This window comes from Ustilaginoidea virens, chromosome 3 (genome assembly GCF_000687475.1).
Source record: "Ustilaginoidea virens chromosome 3, complete sequence".
NCBI classification, from domain to species: Eukaryota; Fungi; Ascomycota; class Sordariomycetes; order Hypocreales; family Clavicipitaceae; genus Ustilaginoidea; species Ustilaginoidea virens.
Window position 1 is genome coordinate 662236 of NC_057318.1, and position 20444 is coordinate 682679.

A 20444-nucleotide genomic window follows, 5' to 3' on the forward strand; every position below is an offset into this window, starting at 1 on the left:
ACCGCCTGGCCTTTTTGATCTATACCTATAAGAAGGATTATATCATTAACGACGACCTATAGGAACTATTCCACGAAGACTATAGTGAATGGGATAAACAACTATTCAACCGCGTTAATCCCCTATTCCTACGCGAATTCCGCATATACCTACGGGATTACGGCGTATATGTTGGAGCATTAGGCTCCATCACAATACCTACCTTAATAGAATGCCTTCAATAATAACAGAACCCTGAATGGCCTTAAGAAGAGATCGACTGTTAGCTAGGCCGTAAGATATTCCGGTTACGCCTCAACCCTTATAGGGAAGCATTAGTACCTATCGGCAATTTCGATAAGAAAGTCATAGGCTTACGGAATTTATCACGAGCACCCACAATAGTTATAAGAATATTATCACAAAGGCCCTCACAAGCCTCAACAATAAAGGACTTTATAACACTAAGGGTGGCATAATTACAGTCATAATAACCTATTATCCCCCCTTCTATATCGAAGAAGCCTTATGCCCCTATTGAAGAAGAAAGGGGCCGGTCCTAACAACCAAAAGGGAAGACGCCTATTTATAATAGGCCGCTATTCGAAATAGGGGAAAGCTCCCGGCACTATTAATAATAATATGCAACAGCCGACGAAGACTATAGCCCGACCAACCAAATATTACACCCTAGGGGTTATACCCCTAGCCGGGCTAGCTAAGGCGGCTATTCTAATGCCCCTCGAGGTTATAGCATACCCAATAGAGCTCGGGTTATAGGCCCCGATGATATGCTTCCTTTAATAGAAGACCCCGATAATAATACCCTTTAAGCTAATACCGCTAATGCCGCCCCTGATACTAGATATTACGAATCGCGGTATTGCGGCCTGTAGGCCCAAACGCCTTATCCGATAATGCCAAAAATAGGCACGGCACCTGGCCCTTCCCGCTAATATCGGCCTACTCAGGCCGATGAATAAACCGTCTTAACGGGAGGACCGGTAAACCTAGATCGACCTGGGTTATAGGATAACCCAGCTAAAGCTCCCGCCAGCCTACCGTAAGGCTACCGATAAGCCATTCCGGAATACCCTCCGGAATAATAATACCACTAAGAAGATCATACCCAAAGAGCCTATGTAGAGGCCGGGTTTGATAATATATCGAAGAAGATATCTGACCTCTTACGCAGCTATCGCACAGAGGATAGATATAGCGGCAAAATGGATGACTTTATTGTACTAAAAGTTATCTCTTTTAAAAGTAAGTACCGCCTACTAGGATTACCTAATAATACATTCGCTAGAGCCTTTCAAATTATACTCATCGGCAATATCGAGATATATTACTTTAATAATATCGAATGCATTCGCGATACCCTTACTTTTAACGATATAGTCCGCAAAGTTAAGAGCTATTTCGAAAATGAGAGTATAGAGCAATTCTATTTGCACTATTGGAATAGAATAACACTCTAATCAATTATCGCGAAATATCCTAATAAATTAAAGCTAGAATGCCTTAATATCCTATTAAAAGAACTTCAATACCTATATTATAGTCTTTTTCCCCTTTTTACAGCTAATATAGAGCTTCACTAATAAGTCCTTAACGCTATAAGGGATACCCCTAAGTGTAGCCAGGCGCTATATCGATATACCCCTATATTCGAAGGCCTCGCTGCTGACTTATAGCAATCCCTTTCTATCTACGAGACTACCTATATAACTCAATAGTATTATTTCCTTTAATAATAGCCTTAGCAATATTAAGATATTAAAGATATTAATATCGCTAATAATATGGCGTTATTTACAGATTGTAGATACAGTTAATCCTACAACCGGTATTAACGCCCCTAACGATACAGACCCCCTTAACGCCGATTTAGCCTATATCAATAGTATCAATAATAGAATTGTGCCCTTTTAGATAGGCCCTGTTAAAAATATTGCTTCATTTGTAATAAATTAGGGTATTAATTATTTAACCACTCTGCTAAAGAGCAATAAGAATTAAAGGACCGATAGATAAAGAACCGATCCTACTGTACTACCCCTAATAATAAGAAATTCTATATTTTCTTATAGGAATACGAAGAGCCCGGCCCCTAAGGCCTCAAAGAAGAAGCAGAGGCCGACCTTAATAATATTATCGGTAATATCGAGGCAATAATAGCAGGGGATATATAATAGGATGTAGAGAAGGCTGCTATACTATAAATTACAGCCACGCAATATTTCCTAGCCCCTATGCAATTAGAACCGTTACCTTTATCTATCAAGATGTTGCAAGCCCTATAGGATGAATTATACCGATATGCCTTCCTATAGATTAACCCCTTCCGAATGCCCTTACCACTAGACCGTAATTCTGCCTTTCTAGAAGAAGAACGGTATAGTAACCATACCTTCCGCGGAATCCTACTAGATACCGGCGCTTCCAGCCTATTAATAGTAGGCCTAGGTTAAGCAAAGGCCCTAATGAGGTTGATAAAGACCCTAACTATCGAGGCGACTAATAAAAAGCATACGGTAAACTTTGGCGCTAGCTCTGCTATATCTTCCGGCATATTGAATATTCTAATGATATTCGGCAATATCCCCTTCTATATCCTTAATAGCGGCATCCTTTTCCTATATTCTATCACGGATATAGATAGGATAGGCATAAAGCTTGATAATATTGATAACCTGTTAATCTAAGGGAATACTAAGGTCCCTATTATTAGGAAATAGGGACATCTATAGTGGACTCTCAATACCATAGATACTATAGCCTTCCATCTATCATCATAGGAGATCTGTTAACTATATCGTTAATTCGGGCACCTTTCTATTAATAGGCTTACCAAATTGCTTTAGCGGGCTAGTTATGATGATATTGACTATAGTATTATCGAAAGCATCACCCATATATGCCATTAATGCCAAATGAACGTAAAGGCACCTAGCCGATTTAAATTCATACTTAAGGATGACGATACTAGCTAATTCAACTATAAAATTATCGTCGATATCCTTTATATTGATAATCGGCCGGTATTATACATTATAGATACCGCGATAAGCTTCCAGGCAGCCAGATTTCTTAATCTATAAAGATAGAAGGCCTGCGATGTTTAGAATGCCCTTAAGGAATGCTAGATAGATACATACCTCGGCCCGCCGGATTGGATTATTCACGATGCTGGCCCTAATTTCGCCTCCGCTAAATTCTATTATAATGCCCGGCTTCTATCTATTAATATGGATGAAATTCCTATAGAAGCCTATAATAGTATTGGCAAGGTCGAAAGATATCACGCCCTATTACGCCGAGCCTATACTATTATTAATAACGAAATAGGCGACCTAATAATAAAGGAATAGAAATTATAGCTTGCTGTAAAGGCTATTAACGATTCTACTGGACCTAACAGTCTAGTGCCTATGTTATTAGTCTTTAGGGTATATCCTCGACTTACGGACGATTCACCCCCTAGCTTATTAGTATTATAACGCGCCTTAATGTTACGAAAGGCCACTAATAAAGCTAGGAAATGCCTCGCTAAGCGATAAGTTTATAATGCCTTCGCCCAATGGAATAGCCCAGACACGCGGCCTATCTACCGACTACCCCTATAATCCGATATATGGGTATGGCGAGAGAAAGGTGGATGGCATAGGCCGTACCGGCTAATCAGCCTCGAAGGTGAGACCTATATTGTATAGATGCCATATAGCCCCGTCAAATTCCGGTCAACGGTCGTCAAGCCTTATAACCACAACCTTGATAATCCCGCTACTAACGATGCTGAAGATATCGTCTATGCCAAAGGCCTAGCCCGCCCCGGCCGGCTAGAAGTCAGGATACCGGCTCCGGCTGCAGCCGCACCTCCAGCCGCAATAATACCTACAGCCGTAACATATCCGTCACTAGCAACTAGCTCTAATCAAGCCAGGCCACTATCACCATCACCAGCAAGGGTAGTATCCGACGTTATAATCAATAAGGACTAAGAAGAAGCTCTCGTTAACGCTATAGCTTCTAATACCATCATTAATATCTCTTTCCTGACCGCGAAAGAGCAAGCCGATCTATAGCTTACTAGCTAATTACGCCGGGAAGGGAAGATCATAACCCCTAGAGCCCCTTTCGAATAGTCTGACCGTATAGAAATAGAAGCATTACAGGCCCGCGATATATTCCGATTTATTACCTTTAATATCGGTAAATATAGAGCCTAACGCCTCTTTAACTTATATATAGTACGAGAGATTAAGGGTAAAGGCATGGATATACCATACGAGAAGTCTAGGCTTATAATATAAGGTTATAGTAATAACGAGAAGCAATTAATATTAACTCAGTCCCCCATAATCTAATGGGCTAGTTAACGGTTACTTATATCATTAGCACCATCACTACAACGCTCTCACGGCTTATTTCTCTAGATACATAATATTACATAGGCTTATATATAGTCATTAACTACCCTTAATCGGTCGATCATCGCTAAACTACCCAAGCAAATAGCCCACTAATACCCTAATAACACTATTATGGAAGTAGTGAAGCCACTATACGGGATAGCTAAGGCAGGCACCCACTAGTAGGCGATATACTTCCGGCACCATCGCGAAAAGTTAGGCATGACTATATCAACCTATAACCCCTATTTGCTGATATCTGCCGGTAATGACGATACTGACCGCACTGGCGATACTAACCATACTGATATTCCTGACCGCAATACTACTATATGCTTCGGTATCGTAGGTATGCAGACTGATGATACCCTCGGCCTAAGTGATAATACCTTCTTCCAATAGGAAGAATTAGAGCTTACTAAGGCAGGCTTTAACGCTAAGCCTAAGACGAGGCTATCGCCAACTATGCCCCTAATATTTAACGGATGCATACTGACGGCCACTACCGATGGTATAATGACATTATGCCAGAAAGGTCAAAGCATAAAGATCACGACCATCGATAAGAATGCGCCCACGGCCTAGCGTAATTATATCGAGCAACGCGCTCGCGGTGCTTATATGGCTACGGTCTGCCAGCCTAAGGCGTCTTTTGACCTATCTGTCGCAGTATAATACTAGCAACCTGACCCTAAGGATATTGCGAGGTTGAATAAGCGCCTTTAATAGCAGCGTGATAACTAGGATCGTGGCTTACGGTACATCAATCTGGCCCTTATTATAGCCAAGCTCTTTATATTTATTGACGGATCCTTTGCCAATAATAAAGATTTGAGCTCCCAGATTGGATATATTATTGTGCTAGGGAATGAAGAAGAGGATAACCCTACGGATAACGCCTTCCTACTGACCGGTAATATCGTTACTTATAGCTCTACAAAAAGTAAGCGTGTAATACGCAGCGCACTCGCTTCGGAGCTATATAGTATAGTGCAAGGGGTCGATATCGTATATGCGATAGGCATAACCCTTAATATAATTACTAGCAGGCTAGGATTGCCGAAGATCCCTACGGTTGTATATATAGATTCGTTTTCGCTATACGAATGCCTTATCAAGCTAGGTACTACCAAGGAAAAGAGGCTTATAATAGATATTATGGCCCTGCGACAGTCATACGAGCGCCGGGAAATCTATAAGATTCGCTGGATCAATAGGAATAATAACCTCGCCGATGCAATAACTAAGGGAACGCCCAATAAAGCCCTTAAGACCTTTGTCGACTAAAATAAGGCTATTATACGTATGGAAGGGTGGGTAAAAAGGCCGGTCAATATCTGACTGCATTTAGAAGGTATTGGTGATATCATAGGTGGCAAGTATGTGGATTTTCCTATATTTAATATTGTATGCATTTGATGCTTTTACTGCGTTTACTACTGCCCCTTTTTGCCCCTTTGTTTTGGCTATACGGTATGATACCGGCCGCGCGGCGCGATAGCGTTATCGGCGGCATAACCTGCCGAGACCGCGCCGCACTTTTCTTTCTATATATGCGCCTTACATCCTAACGATTCCGATGTTTGCTTCTATAAAAAGAGAAGCTGCCAGTATCGGAATCGCTGTCGCAAGGTGCCCAATTGGGCACATTGCGACGGATGTGCCGCGCACACCCGATGCGCACGATATGGCCACTTTGGCCCCTTTTGCCCCTTTACCCCTAAGCCCGGTAGGGCACGCGGGCAGCCCGGCCCGACTGCGCCGATGCACGTGACAACGGCACACGCACAAAAAGGCCACATCGTGTAATTACCCTCTTTTGCTTCCTTTCTTTCCTTTTAGTTAGTCAGTCATAATCAAAGAAGTAATTATACCTTTGACCGGTGACCTCACGGTACTTGATACCACGCGCGCGACCCTACGTATAACTGGGTACCCCGAGTTTATATCAATAGAAAGGTTGTATGTGGGAGCCTAAAATTTGCAGCCTAGATAGGTAGCTATTAAAGGAGGCGTTGAAAGATTCTAAGGTACCCTTGTAGCCTATAAAATTTAGTTAATAGAAGGCAGGGTATAGGTAGGTCCGCTATACGTCTAATAAGTGAGAATACTATTTGGTGAGTAACGTAAAGGCTGACTCTAGGTTAGTACACTAGTTAATAGCGGCAGCTGGTCCTTTTATGCAACTATTCTTAATAAGTAATAGTAAAAGTGCTTACTCTAAATCGTTGAAACTACTAGTAATAGAAGGATTTTCGATGAATTTAGCGATATTAAGTGCCCTAAGTTGAATTATAAGGGCCTGTTTCTATTAGTCGAAGTTAGATACCCCCTTTAGCTTTTAGGATTCTTAGAATCCGTTAGCTATTTTAGCTAGTTCCTTAATAGCTATAGCGCTGACTTGGCTGCTAATGCTGGATAGAACCGGCAGGGGTTGCTAGGCTTTGGGTAGTGATAGTGGATTATTTCCTTTACCTATAGGGGTTTAGAAGGTATCTATATCCATTATATCCTAGGATGGTGGGCTAGTAGTAGGCTTGATTAGTCTATCTACTAAGGTGCCTACCTTATTAGCTAAAAAATCGATTTTTGAGTTTATTCGATTAAATTTATAATTAAATTCTTTTCTTATTTCCTATTAGTCTTCCCTAAGCTGGGCAATTTCCTAGTTATTATTAGATTCTTCTACCTTTGCTGTATAGCTTAGGTTATCGGCGGTAGGAACGTTCTGACTGGCCATTATAGGAAGAGAAAAGATGCCGGAAAGTCTTAAAAATGCGAAGAAAATCAAGACTGAAAATCTAGATAAAACTAGAAGAAAGCTGCGTTAAGGAATAACCTTAGAAAATCCTATTGCAAAAAGGATATATTATAGCTTAGTATAATAGCTAGGTTCCTAAATCTAGGATGATTAGTCCTTTACTGCCGATTAGTAATATCGTTAGTTAGATTCCTGGAAGGTTAGCTGCTAAATGCATTAAAATTCTAAGTTAGCGTAAAAAGTCTTAAGCTGGAAGCCTTGAGATATCGGGCTTATAACCTGTTGCAAAATGGTGATTTAGAACACTATTGGAAAGTATACTAAGTACCGACAGTGGCGTATAAAGCGTTGCAGAATAAAACAAAGAGCTGGTTAAAGATTTAAAGCGCATAAGAGGTTGACCAGAGCAAAGATGTCAGGGAAATCTGATTCTAATTGTTGGTGATTATTCTAGCTAGAAAGAGGGAATTTTGGGTATATTTCTACCATCTTGAAAAAGTGGTTGAAAATAATGAAAAACCGCAAAAATAGCGAAAAACCCGACGAAAAGTCGGTCTGCCCAACCGTGCCTAGTCTGTGCCCAATATCCTACCTAATGCCTACCCAACCAAGCCCAGTGGCTTATAGCGGTGTGCCGGATGCCCTATAACAGCCTGCCGTACGGGCCGGAAGCCCTATACCGGTGTGCCGTAAAGGCGCGGTGTAGCGGATGACTGTATGTAGAAGGCCGAAGGTGCTGTTTTGCCCATTTGGTAATCCTGTAGAAATGCGCCGCCTGTTGTGGGCCCTGTGGCCCACTGTGACCGGCTACTGTGGCCGATTGTGGGGCGCTGTGCCGGTGCCGTGACCGGCGCTGTGGCCCACTGTAATCGGCGTTGTGGGGCGCTATGCCCCACCATAGCGCCTGGTATAGCCACCGCGATATCTTAACGCAGAGACGTCGTATGGTGGCGAGACCAGTACCAAAATACAGCTAAAAAGGCGCTGATTTCAACAGATATAATTGATCGGGTCGGTCTTATAGGCTATAATTATCGGCCGTTATATATTGTTGATAATAGGAGCTTTCCCCTATTTCGAATAGCGGCTTATTATAAATAGGTGTCTTCCCTTTTAGTTATTAGGACTAGCCCCTTTCTTTATCGGTAGGGGTAGGGTCAAAGGGCTTTTTTAATATAGAGGGGGGGATAATAGGTTATTATAACTATAGTTATGCCATTAGTATAACGAAGTTCTTTAGCGTTAATGGGGCTTATGAGAGCCATAATGCAAGCCTTAGTGAGGGTATTCGCACAACTATTGTGGGGGCTCGTAATAATAATAATAAGGGCCTTATGCGTGTATATAAAGGCGTATTTTAAAGCATTTATATCTCTTTCTCGGTATTACTAATAGGTAGTGAGGCTTCCCTAGTAGGGTTAAGCCGGGATAAGAATATACTGCGAGCAAATTGCCGGGTTATTTCCTCTTAAGGCTATTATAGGTTTTATTGTTATTGAAGGCATTTAAGGAGGTTTGGTATTATTAGGGAACCTAATGCTCTAATATATACGCCGCATTCCCGTAATATTGAACGGAAATGCCGTAAAACCTAATTATTAATACGGCCGAATAGGGCTGCATTCCATTTATTATAATCCTCGTGGAATTATTCCCAAAGGTCATCATCTAGATAGGTGTTTTCCTTATAGGTATCTATAAAGAAGGCAATACGGTTGTATAGCTATATATCCGTAGCATTATCAGGGTCGATAGGCTCTACCGCGTTGATCTAATTGTCGTTAAAAAGTGAGGCAAACCGTTATATCCTCTCAGGTAGCTCTTGTGGTTATTATAATGATAATAATGATGAGGCTATAGTATTAAGGTGAGGGTTTGAAGGGGGGGGGGGGGGGATGTGTTATAAGGAGTGTAAGATTCCCTCTTGTAAAAAGTATAAGATTCGAAAGGGCTTTTACCTATAGTAGTAGGGTAAAAGAAAGAAAGGGGTAGAATAAGAAGGGGTTATAAATCGTTCTTCCTAGATGCTAAGGGTATCTTTAAAGATCGTGATATTTAGTATATCTTATTCTTCCTCGTGATAGATGAGGGGAAGGAGAGGTTATAAATTGTTCTCCCTCTAGTTAGTATAGCTGAGATTGCTCGACTGCCTTTTCGTAATTAGTATCTTGCTGATCTATAATGCACTATTCTTTACGGGATATAATTATCCTATGAGTGGTGGTTATCACTACTAATCAGTATTGATATAAACTCGGGGTACCCAGTTGTACGTAGGGTCGCGCGCGTGGTATTATGTACTGTAAGGTCACCAAGTAAAGGATTTATTGACTTTACTAATGACTGACTATCTAAAAGGAAAGAAAGGAAGCAAAAGAGGGTAATTATACGATATGGCCTTTTTGTGCGTGCCGCTGTCACGTGCATCGGCGCAGTCGGGCCGGGCTGCCCGCGTGCCCTACCGGGCTCAGGGGTAAAGGGGCAAAAGGGGCTAAAGTGGCCACATCGTGCGCATCGGGTGTGCGCGGCACATCCGTCGCAATGTGCCCAATTGGGCACCTTGCGACAGCGATTCCGACAATCTTGCTTTGCACTGAATTTAGCTATATGGCAGGATATCCTTGAGAAAGCACATCCTGAGGGGGTGTATCGGAGGGAAATTGGCTGTCTGTAATGTGGATATCTGTCATATCCGAGGTAGGATGTGTAGAGTTCCCCCTGGATTAGTAAGCCCTTAGGGGTACCCCCTATCCCACTATAAATAGCTGGGAACACAAGTCTCTTAGAGGGGACTTGGTTCCTTCAATCAAGCATTATCGCATTTTCCCTGTGCATTCTGACAAAATTGCAACCACCCGTCACCATTCCTTCTCGCCAAAGTGACGCTTAAGAATCACATGGGCAAATGCAATCATAAACAGCAGGTCGCCTTCTTCTTTTTGGCCTTGTACGGAGTGGCTTGCTGAGAATTTTGCCGGGTTTGCTTTGCTAGTCGCGTCATCCGAATCCTTTCAATCTCTCGCGATGCCGGCCAAATCCAAGCTGACCGCTCCAGCTGAGCATGGTTACGAGTTCTTTGGACCGTGAGTCCTCTCGCGTTGCGATTTGACAAAGTCTGCGCCAACACCGAGAGCTTTGTACTGACCTGCTCTGGAAACATAGCCCTGGCGCATTTCTTATTTCGTTCTTCATGCCTCTCCTCGTCTACGTCTTCACATTTGCTTGCAACGACATTTCGGGATGCCCCGCTCCTTCGCTACTGAGTCCACGCTCTCTATCTCTCGACCAGCTCAAGCTCGAGGTTGGTTGGCCCCGCGATGGAATCTGGGGACTTGCTAGCTGGAAAGTAACCGGCGCGGTGCTGGGATATTACCTCCTTAATCTGATATTATACCGTATTATGCCCGCAACCGTAGTGCAAGGGACTGTTCTTCGTTCTGGGGGACGTCTGACCTACAAATTCAATAGTATGTGGACTGACTGTGGCCATCACGGCGGCAACACCGCGGTTCAACTAACTGCCTCACAGCGTTTTACTCCAACACTGCTACATTGGCTGCTCTGGCGGCGGGAACAGCCGCCCAGGGCGCGGATTTCCCGGTATGGGTTTTCATTAGCGAGAACTACCTCCAGATCCTCACTGCCAACCTTGGAATCTCATACGCGATTGCCACGTTCGTATATGTCCGCAGCTTTAGCGTAAGGCCTGGAAACAAGGAGCTTCGAGAACTTGCCGCCGGAGGCCACTCCGGCAACCTGCTCTACGACTGGTTTATCGGACGTGAGCTAAACCCTCGCGTGACTATTCCCTTGATCGGGGAAATCGACCTCAAGGAATGGTGTGAGCTCCGTCCTGGTATGATGGGCTGGATTATTCTCAACTGCGCATGGTGTGCACAACAGTACCGAAACTTTGGTTTCCTCACCGAAACCATTGTCTGTATCACGGCCGTTCAAGCCCTGTATATTATTGACTCGTGGTGGCATGAGCCCGCCATTCTTACTACCATGGACATCACCACGGACGGGTTCGGCATGATGCTCGCGTTTGGCGACCTTGTGTGGGTTCCGTTCGTGTACTCGCTGCAAACTCGGTACCTCTCTGTCCACCCCGTATCCCTCGGGCCCCTTGGACTTGCCAGTAACGTTGCTCTTATCGTCCTGGGCTTCTGGATCTTCCGTTCTGCCAACAGTCAAAAGAATACGTTCCGCACCAACCCAAAGGACCCAAAGGTAGCTCACCTCAAGTACATGGAAACCAAGACTGGCAGCAAGCTTCTCGTCACAGGTTGGTGGGGCATTGCTCGACATGTCAACTATTTCGGTGACTGGATTCAGTCATGGGCTTATTGTTTGCCTACTGGTCTTGCCGGCTACCAGATCCTGGCTGCCGGCTCCAGTGCAGCTACCGAAGCCTCTTTCATGATGCAAGATGGGCGACGAGTCGTCCAAGGCGACGCTCGAGGCTGGGGCGTGCTGATTACCTACTTTTACATTCTCTACTTTGCCATTCTTCTCATTCACCGCGATCGACGCGATGACGACAAGTGCCACCGAAAGTATGGTGAGGACTGGGAAAAGTACAAGCGGATTGTCCGATGGAGAATCATCCCAGGGATCTACTAGACAATCAGCGAAAAGGACCGGCAGCTACTCCATACAGTCAAGTGAATAAGGGCCCGGTGGGGAGGGCTGCGCTGCAGCATCATCAAGGAAATCCGCCGGTAGCCCCAAAGCTGTAAGCTGAGAAATTGGGTCTTCCATGACTCGGAAATCTCAGCACCGTGTAATTTGATCCTTTAGAGACGGAATAATTCAGCTCATTAGATAGACAGGGAGGGTGCAGTTGGGCATCATTAAACTACAGGCCCCTGGCCGGAAGTAATGCAGCAAGCTCTTTTCGTACCAAACCATTTGCATCTGCCGAGGACTGAGCCGCTGTCTCGAGAGTTGAGATGGGAAATGAACAGAGCTAGTACGTATCCCTCTTTCCAATCTGAAATTATCCATGCCAGCATTAGAAGCTCGGTGCTACAAACGCACGACTCTGACTTGTCGTTTTCCTTAACTACTAATCTTTGCCACTACTCGGCAAGGCAGTCTTGAATGTCTGCGCAAGCCCCAGCTCAGTAACCTCTGTTGTGCTCCTTACCACAGGATACCGAAATTGCCTTGGTGAATAGAACTCGCGCTCTCACCCGGCGCATATGCCGCAAAGTCTATGGTAAATTTTCCACTGCGAGGCAAGCCTTGGCTGCTAATTCCATGGTGGCATCAGGGCGAACAGCAGCTGGAATCACACATTCCAAGTTATTGAACGATGATGCAAAGTGTGTGGCAATCGTCAGTTTGACACGTGAACCGAATAGCACACTATGAGAGGAGGCCAGAGGCAGCCGGTCCGCCCTATTCTTGGGAATGAAGATGACATCACTCTGCATTCATCCAAGGAGCAGCGGAAGACGGTGCTGCTGCCTGTGCGAATCACGATGCCAAGATGGGCCTATGGAACAGGACACCATGTCCACGAGAAGAGCGGAGAGAAAGCGCCCTCCAAGAGACAGTCGATGCAGGCATGGTCACGCAAAGCTTTGAGGCAATTGTCCGACGGGAGCATCGTATCACGATGACTTCTGCGGCGCTTTTTTCGACATGGACTAGTCGAGGGTAGTTTGGTGGTGTCGGGATCGGAGGAATGCGATGGGCCGGAAGACGTCGGAGGGATGATGCGCATATCGCGGGGGCTGTCGAGGTGCAGGCTGGAGAGAAACATGTCGTCGGGCGAGACGCGGCCTTTCTTTCTGCAGTTCCCTTGGCAGAGAGCGTCTGGTGGGATGGTCATGGCTGATGGGTCCCTGAGGCCATTTGATTTGCGGTCCGGCGGGGGCAGTCTGCCGCAGCATGCGGTGCAGCATGCGGTGCAGCACTTGGGAGTCTTGGCTTGGTTGGAGCAGGGAAATGGGGCAGGAGCAACGCCGGAGGGAATGGCATGAGCTGAAATCCGCAGGAAACAAGCATGGCTCCAGTCCCTTTGCATGGCTGGGCGGTTCGGTCATGGGCGAGACTCGCAGAACTTTTGTTCCGGCGAAAAAAAAAAAAAAAAAAAGTTGGGCGAGTGATGATGGCTTCGCAAACGGCCCGAACAGTCTATGCAAACAGCTTGAGGGGAAGGGTGCAGGCGCACGGCAAAGGGGACAATGGGGATGGCCTATTGGCCGTGATGCATGGATCAAGGTTGTCGTTCTGTTAGTCGGGACTCGGCCTGGGTACTCCGTAGTGCAGTGGTTGGCGTCAGCGGCGGGGGGAGGGGGATCGCGCCTTCCCTGGTGGCCGGCCGGCGGTAATTGCTGTTGTGAAACGCCAAGGCTTGCTCGCTCAGACCAGACCAGACCAGACCGGACCAGACCGGACCGGACCAGACCGGACCGGACCGGACCTTTTTCTCGCCATGTCTCCAGCCTGCTGCTTTTGAGGAAAACAAACTGCGTCACGACTCGCTGGCACTGCGCAGCTGCTGGTCCCGATGCCATCCGCCTCGCAAAGAAGACTCGGAATCGATCCGCGTTGGGTGCGTCCATCGTGCGGGGCGTGATTCGACTAGTGGGGGTTGAGACGCCTCCCTTCCTGCACACCGGAGGACAGATCGCGGGGCACGTTGACCCATGTGGGTAAGCTTGGATGCAAGCCCGGCTAAAACTTGATAGCTGGGGAAGTTTCCTTGAAAGCAAGTCGACGGGATTACTCGACGCAACTCCCGACTGGTTCCAAGCGATGTCCTGGTGCCGTTAAGCGGACACGCGTGCGGGATTGCTTGGGCGATTGGCGGCGATTCATTGGCCGCCCGAGAACCCCGACCGGCTTCACCACCTAGGTCAGGTACCCACCAAGATAGGTACCTAGCCAGGTGCTTCGATGGCCCCCCCCGAGTCCAGACATTGCACTCCGTACCGCAGGCAAGGTACAGGACGGGACGGAAACTGTCCGGTTCCAACGGGTGCAGCAAGAGTAGCAACCGGCCGGATGGTGTGCCCGTTTTCCGAGAACGCGCTGGATTGGCGTGATTGCATGGTGCCTTGTATTGTTTCCACGTGTAGCTATTGATCCAATAAAAGCTTGCCTTGACCGCCTTGACTGCCGTGGCTGTCACGGGGGCGATCCATGGGGCGATCCACGGGGCGATCCACGGCGGAGGCGCTTCTTGGCATGCAGCTGCGCTGACACATTGAAATGCCATCAATGGAGCACTCAATGGTAAGCCACAGCTATGGAGCCCCTTTGGCAGTGTTAATGCCGCAGGAGGGCCGGCAGCAGGCAAGTGAGCTATAGGGGATGGTTGAATTATCCCCTCGAGGACAATGTCCATGTACAAGAGGAGGGGGGATGGACAGGTGAACTTCTGTTCTAATAGAGGTTCTAGCAACCATACAAGCTACGACATTCGATATGTGATACTATACCCCGCTTACAGCTACTATAGGATCAGCCGCGAAGTGGTGCAGACGCTAGAATAATTATGGTCGGGTCCAAGGACCATGTCCCTATCAGAGGTGCCAGCAATTTTCTTTACATAAAGCGGTACTTTTTTTTTTTTTTTTACCACATGGACGCTCCTTGTGTCAGCCGCCGAGCCACGAAAATCTCCTAGTGATAGAATTCCTTCTTTTCATAAGAGAGCCGTTCAATAGGCAATCTTCCTCATGTCACGCGTTCTGGCCAAGCTAGCGGGGAGATTTAGAGGTACCTACTGGTCAGTGGGCCCGGGACGAGCCTGAGGCCTCAGCGCTGCCAGAAGCGGCTTCTGGCCAGTGTGGTTGGCTGCGAAGGAGCCCCAGAGCCCGAGAGCCCCACCATCTCACACCTGATCGTCCCGCTGGATGTGAGACTACATATCAACCGACCTATGCCCCCCCCTAGTCATTCGACCCCCCCATAATAACTTAACAGACCTGACCAATGCTCTTTCCTAATATAGAGATACGCTAATAAATAGTAGTAGATCCCTTAATCTATAGTAGCCACTAGACTATAAGTATCTTTATATATATTTTTCTATAGTGAGTGACTTCCCTTATATTTTTACTAGGTATCCCTACCTAAGAACCTAATATTAAAAGTAGATAAAGTACCTTTATATAGACTTTTATATCGAAAGTGACTTCCTTTCTTTTATTAGGTAGGTACCTAGGTCCTTAGGTACTATACGTAGAAAAAGTACCTTTATATATATTTTTCTATATAAAGTGACTTCTTATATTTCTACGAAGTACCTAGGTACCTAGTATCTAGGTACTAGGGATAGAAAAAGAGGTACCTTTATATATATATTTCTATAGAAAGTGACTTCTTTTAATATTCTTACTAGGTACCCTTACGTAAGAACCTAATAAAACAGCAGAGAAAGTACTTCTCCCTATATTTTTCTAAAGAAAGCGACTTCTTTAATTTCTTTTACTAGGTACCCCTACCTAAGAACCTAGTAAAATATCAGAGAAAGTACTTCTCCATATAGCTTTCTATATAAAGTGACCTGACCCACTATTCCCTAATAAACTAATTATATTAAGAGTATAGCCCACAGCAATGGTCAGGTCAGTTAAGTTATTATGGGGGGGTCGGATGACAAGGGGGGAACACAGGTCGGTTGACCTGTACCCTCGCTGGATGTACGGATAGAAGAATGAGCAATATACTCCGAACTCGGCACTATACATCTGGAAAGGAGCCTGTATTGCGACAAACACTATTCAATCCCGGGTTTGCGGTATATTAGGGGTACGCCTACAAGCTTGGGGAGCCTAAAGTCTGTAGTAGCGGAGCACATTGACCCTAGCAAGCCCAGACTTTTAATTGTTAGCCGCCAGCATGCCAGTTGTCGCGCAATGACAGACGCAGGTGACCTTCCCCTCAGAGCCACCCAAGCGCCACAGCAGGCTAGGCTACGGAGTACAACAGGTACTTATGTACCTACCAGGTAGGTACCCACGTAACTCGGCAGAGTAAGCTAGCATGAGGCTTGAGCGAGAGCAGGGCAAACGGCTCCACCCGCACCACCTTCCCTGCGTCAAAAGAGTGGATGGGCACGGCTAGCACGGCCGAGTCCAGCCTTCCTTTGTTGATCAATCAACCTGCCTCTCGACTACCTAACCTACTACCTATTACCTACCTGGTATGTATGTACGGAGCACGGAGAACGGAGGGCGCTAATGTATTTTCGTGGCTCCGTTTTTCATGGCTCCATTCCTCACACTCTTCCCCCACGCCTGCAGGCCGCAAGTTATCGTGGGATGATGTATCTCGCGGCGAACGGGCCCAGCGCAAACGCAAACGCAAACGCAGACACACACACAGACAGAGACACAACGCAAAGGCAAACGCAGAAGCAAATGCTGCCACCAACCAGAGAGAGGCGAGGCGAGGGACCGTTGTTGCCCTCACCCCCCCCCCCCCCCCCTTTCACTCCCCCCCTTTCGCCCCCAACCGCGTTACCGCAAGCTCGAGCTGCCTCGACGCGATGACAAACGCACCCGTCCGTCACGTCACCCCTTGCCCTTGCTTGTGAGATTCGCCGCATCCTGGCGAGGAGTGAGACTTTTGTCTCGGTTTTCTTCTTTCGCTTTATAAGGCCATGCCGGCCGACTGGCTCCCAGTATCCATCTCAACGCTTTGTGTTCGACCCGGTGCTGGTCCGTCGTCCTTTCAACCTCTCCACGACTGTGGTATCCTGTCACTTGGATCGAATCGACCAAGGAGCGACTGGGACATTGCAAGCCTTTTTACAAGCGTCCGTCATGAAGCCGTTGTCGGTTCTCGCGGCGGCTTTGCTGACAGCCGTCGATGCCTCTCCCGAGGCACCTGGTCAGTCGTACAAGGTCAGTCATGCTCAATTGGCCCCCAAGGGCAGCATTGCGAGTGCCAGGGACACGGGGGGAAGCTGTTTGCCAATTTCGTGCCAGTTATATGAAAGGCAACATCAAACACGCCTGGTTGCATTCGTTGGTTTTTTCTTTTCGATGCTCCTTTTTATTTTATTTATTTTTTTTCTCCTTCTTTTTGGTTGTTTGTGATTCTTTTGCGTTTCCTCTTTCCGTTTGCGCCTTCTTTCTTTTTCGCCCCTTAATGGCTGAGAGACCGGGTGGGGTCAGTTTTTTTCCCAGACTTGGACTGGATGTTAGGTGGGACCTCGCTCCAGATGGAACGTGGAAGCCTCACCGCGCCAGCAAGCCTTGCCGTCAGATCCCGAGATTCTACACACTCGGCCCAAAATAAGTTGCAGGTGTTGGCTTCTGGCGAACCCCACCCGCGTCGCAACAGAGAGTCGCCATGATGCTCTCTGGAGCGTTGGCTGGAGCTTTGGGCGCTGCGTCTACGGCCTTGGCCATTGATCCCAATCGCTTCCCTTTCAAGCTTGCTGACACCCAGATTCCGCTGCAGTTCCAAGTCCGAAACCACTCGTCACACTCCCCTCCTCATTACCCATCACCATGGATGAATCCCGATGCTCCTGGATGGCAAGAGGCATATGCCAAGGCGAGAGCCTTTGTGTCACAAATGACCCTCATTGAAAAGGTCAACTTGACCACTGGCATCGGGTTAGTGACTTGGATGTGTGCGAATGGAAAGGGCGCGCCCAGCTTATACATCTCTGCTTAGGTGGATGGGCGATAACTGCCTCGGCAACGTTGGAGCTGTTCCTCGGCTTGGCCTTCGATCCCTCTGCTTGCAGGATGGGCCGTTGGGTATTCGTCTCTCGGATTACAACAGTGCCTTCCCTGCTGGAATCACCGCCGGCGCGACGTGGTCCGAAGCGCTCTGGAGAGATCGGGGAAAGGCCATGGGCGCCGAAAACAAGGCCAAGGGCGTTGATGTCACCCTGGGCCCTGTCAGCGGTCCTCTTGGCCGCGCCCCAACCGGCGGGCGCAATCCTGAAGGCTTCGGCACCGACCCTTATCTCCAAGGCAGGGGTCTGGCCAACACGGTCATTGGCATCCAAGAGGCGGGAGTTGTCGCCTGCGCCAAGCATTTCATCGCCAACGAGCAAGGCAAGTCTAGAGCAAAAGTCCGGAAGAAACAATTCTTGCCCCTCGGAGCCGAAGCTGACAAGATTCGATTGCAGAGCACTTCAGACAGGCTGGAGAAGCGCAGTCGTATGGCTTCAACATCTCCGAATCCATCTCGTCCAACATTGACGACAAGACCTTGCATGAAGTGTACGCTTGGCCGTTTGCCGACGCCATCAGGGCTGGAGTTGGCTCCATAATGTGTTCCTACAACCAGATCAATAATTCGTACGGTTGCCAAAACTCAAAACTCCTCAACGGCATTCTCAAGGATGAGATGGGCTTCCAGGGCTTCATCATGAGCGACTGGCAGGCCCAGCACGCGGGGGCCGCCACTGCGGTCGCCGGCCTCGACATGAGCATGCCCGGAGACACCGTCTTTGGGTCCGGGCACAGCTTCTGGGGAGGAAACCTGACTCTGGCCGTCATCAACGGAACCGTCCCCGCCTACCGCATCGATGACATGGCCATGCGTGTCATGGCCGCGTGGTTCAAGGTCGGAAACACGCCTGGCAAGCAGGTCCCGACCAGCTTCAGCTCATGGACCCGAGACACGTACGGATATCGCCAAGCCATGGCCAAGGACAACTGGGAGCACATCAACTTTCAAGTAGACGTCCGTGACAAGCACGCTGCGCACATTCGAGAGTCAGCCGCCAAAGGCACCGTGATTCTCAAGAACGATGGGGTGTTGCCCCTCAAGACACCCAAGTTCCTCGCAGTCATTGGCGAGGACGCTGGCCAGAACCCCCAGGGCCCCAACGGCTGCGCCGACCGTGGCTGCGACAATGGCACCCTGGCCATGCTCTGGGGTTCCGGCACGTCACAGTTCCCGTACCTCATCACTCCCGACAGCGCCCTTCAGCGCCAGGCCGTCCAAGATGGCTCCCGATACGAGAGTGTTCTCAGCAACTACGAATGGGACGCAGCCAGGTCCGTCGTTTCCCAGGCCAACGTTACCTCGGTCGTCTTTGTCAACGCCAACAGCGGCGAGGGCTACATCAGCGTCGACGGCAATCAAGGCGACCGCAACAACCTTACTCTGTGGAGGAACGGGGACGATTTGATCAAGAACGTCTCTTCCTACTGCGCCAACACCATTGTCGTCATCCACAGCGTCGGTCCCGTGCTGGTGACTGACTGGTACCAGAACCCCAACGTCACCGCCATTGTTTGGGCCGGCCTCCCTGGGCAGGAATCCGGCAACTCCATCACCGACGTCCTCTACGGCAAGACCAGCCCTGGCCGGACGCCCTTCACCTGGGGCCCGACGGTCGAGAGCTACGGCACCGACGTCATGTACCAGCCCAACAACGGCAACGGCGCACCTCAGCAGGACTTTGAGGAGGGCCCCTTTATCGACTACCGGCACTTTGACAAGGTTGCCCCCGGCAAGTCCCCGGGAGCCCCCATCTACGAGTTTGGGCACGGTCTGTCTTGGACGACTTTCAAGTACTCGAACCTCAATGTGGTGAAGCACAATGTCGGCCTCATGTCCCCGCCCCGAGGCAGGACGTCGCGCGCCCCTACGTTTGGCAACTTTAGCACGAACCTGGGCGACTACGCGTACCCTTCCTTCATCCGCCACATTGATACATTTATCTATCCGTGGCTTTACCCCACCACTTCTGGCAAGCAAGCCTCGGGAGATGCCGACTACGGGCAGACGGCCGAGCAATTCCTCCCACCCGGCGCAACAGACGGCTCCCCGCAGCCCAAGCTCCCCTCATCCGGCGAGCCTGGCGGCCACCCGGGGCTGTGGGATGTCATGTACACGGTTACTGCCACCATAACCAATACCGGCGATGCCACGAGCGACGAGGTTGCCCAGCTGTACGTCAGCCTCGGCGGCGAGAAGGAGCCTGTCCGTGTTCTGCGCGGGTTCGACCGCATAGAGCGCATTGCTCCCGGGCAGAGCGTCACCTTTCGACATGAGCTCACGCGCCGTGAAATCAGCAACTGGGACACTGTTTCCCAGAACTGGGTGGTCACCGAGGCTCCCAAGACGGTGTGGGTCGGCAGCAGCTCACGTAACCTGCCACTGAGTGCCACGCTGGGCTGAGATAAGGAGTGGGCGGAGCATGATGACAAGGAAACTGTGAAATAAAGCCAAGTGTCGAGGGGAAAAAAGAAACGTCCACGGTGTGTGTGTGTACCGATGGAACTGGGTGCAAGTATAAAATGGACATGGACATGGACATGGACATGGACATGAGACTTTCAGTAGCATTT

The 20444-nt window shown here is 48.2% G+C and overlaps 3 protein-coding genes across 3 annotated transcripts; 2 read left to right on the forward strand and 1 right to left on the reverse strand.

Annotated features, from left to right (window-relative positions):
- Positions 1 to 10179: 10179 nt before the first annotated feature.
- UV8b_03442 (uncharacterized protein) lies at positions 10180 to 11781 on the forward strand (the record flags this gene model as incomplete). The annotated part of the gene is made up of 3 exons (XM_043140940.1): positions 10180 to 10238; positions 10318 to 10622; positions 10685 to 11781. The coding sequence occupies 3 exons, from the start codon at positions 10180 to 10182 to the stop codon at positions 11779 to 11781; spliced, it is 1461 nt and encodes a 486-aa protein (XP_042996874.1).
- An 877-nt stretch (positions 11782 to 12658) lies between these two features.
- Positions 12659 to 13192, reverse strand: UV8b_03443 (uncharacterized protein; the record flags this gene model as incomplete). The annotated part of the gene is made up of 1 exon (XM_043140941.1): positions 12659 to 13192. The coding sequence occupies one exon, from the start codon at positions 13190 to 13192 to the stop codon at positions 12659 to 12661; it is 534 nt and encodes a 177-aa protein (XP_042996875.1).
- Positions 13193 to 16943: 3751 nt separating this feature from the next.
- UV8b_03444 (uncharacterized protein) lies at positions 16944 to 20274 on the forward strand (the record flags this gene model as incomplete). The annotated part of the gene is made up of 4 exons (XM_043140942.1): positions 16944 to 17024; positions 17587 to 17744; positions 17806 to 18194; positions 18269 to 20274. 4 exons carry the CDS (start codon positions 16944 to 16946, stop codon positions 20272 to 20274), a joined length of 2634 nt encoding a protein of 877 aa, XP_042996876.1.
- Positions 20275 to 20444: the final 170 nt, after the last annotated feature.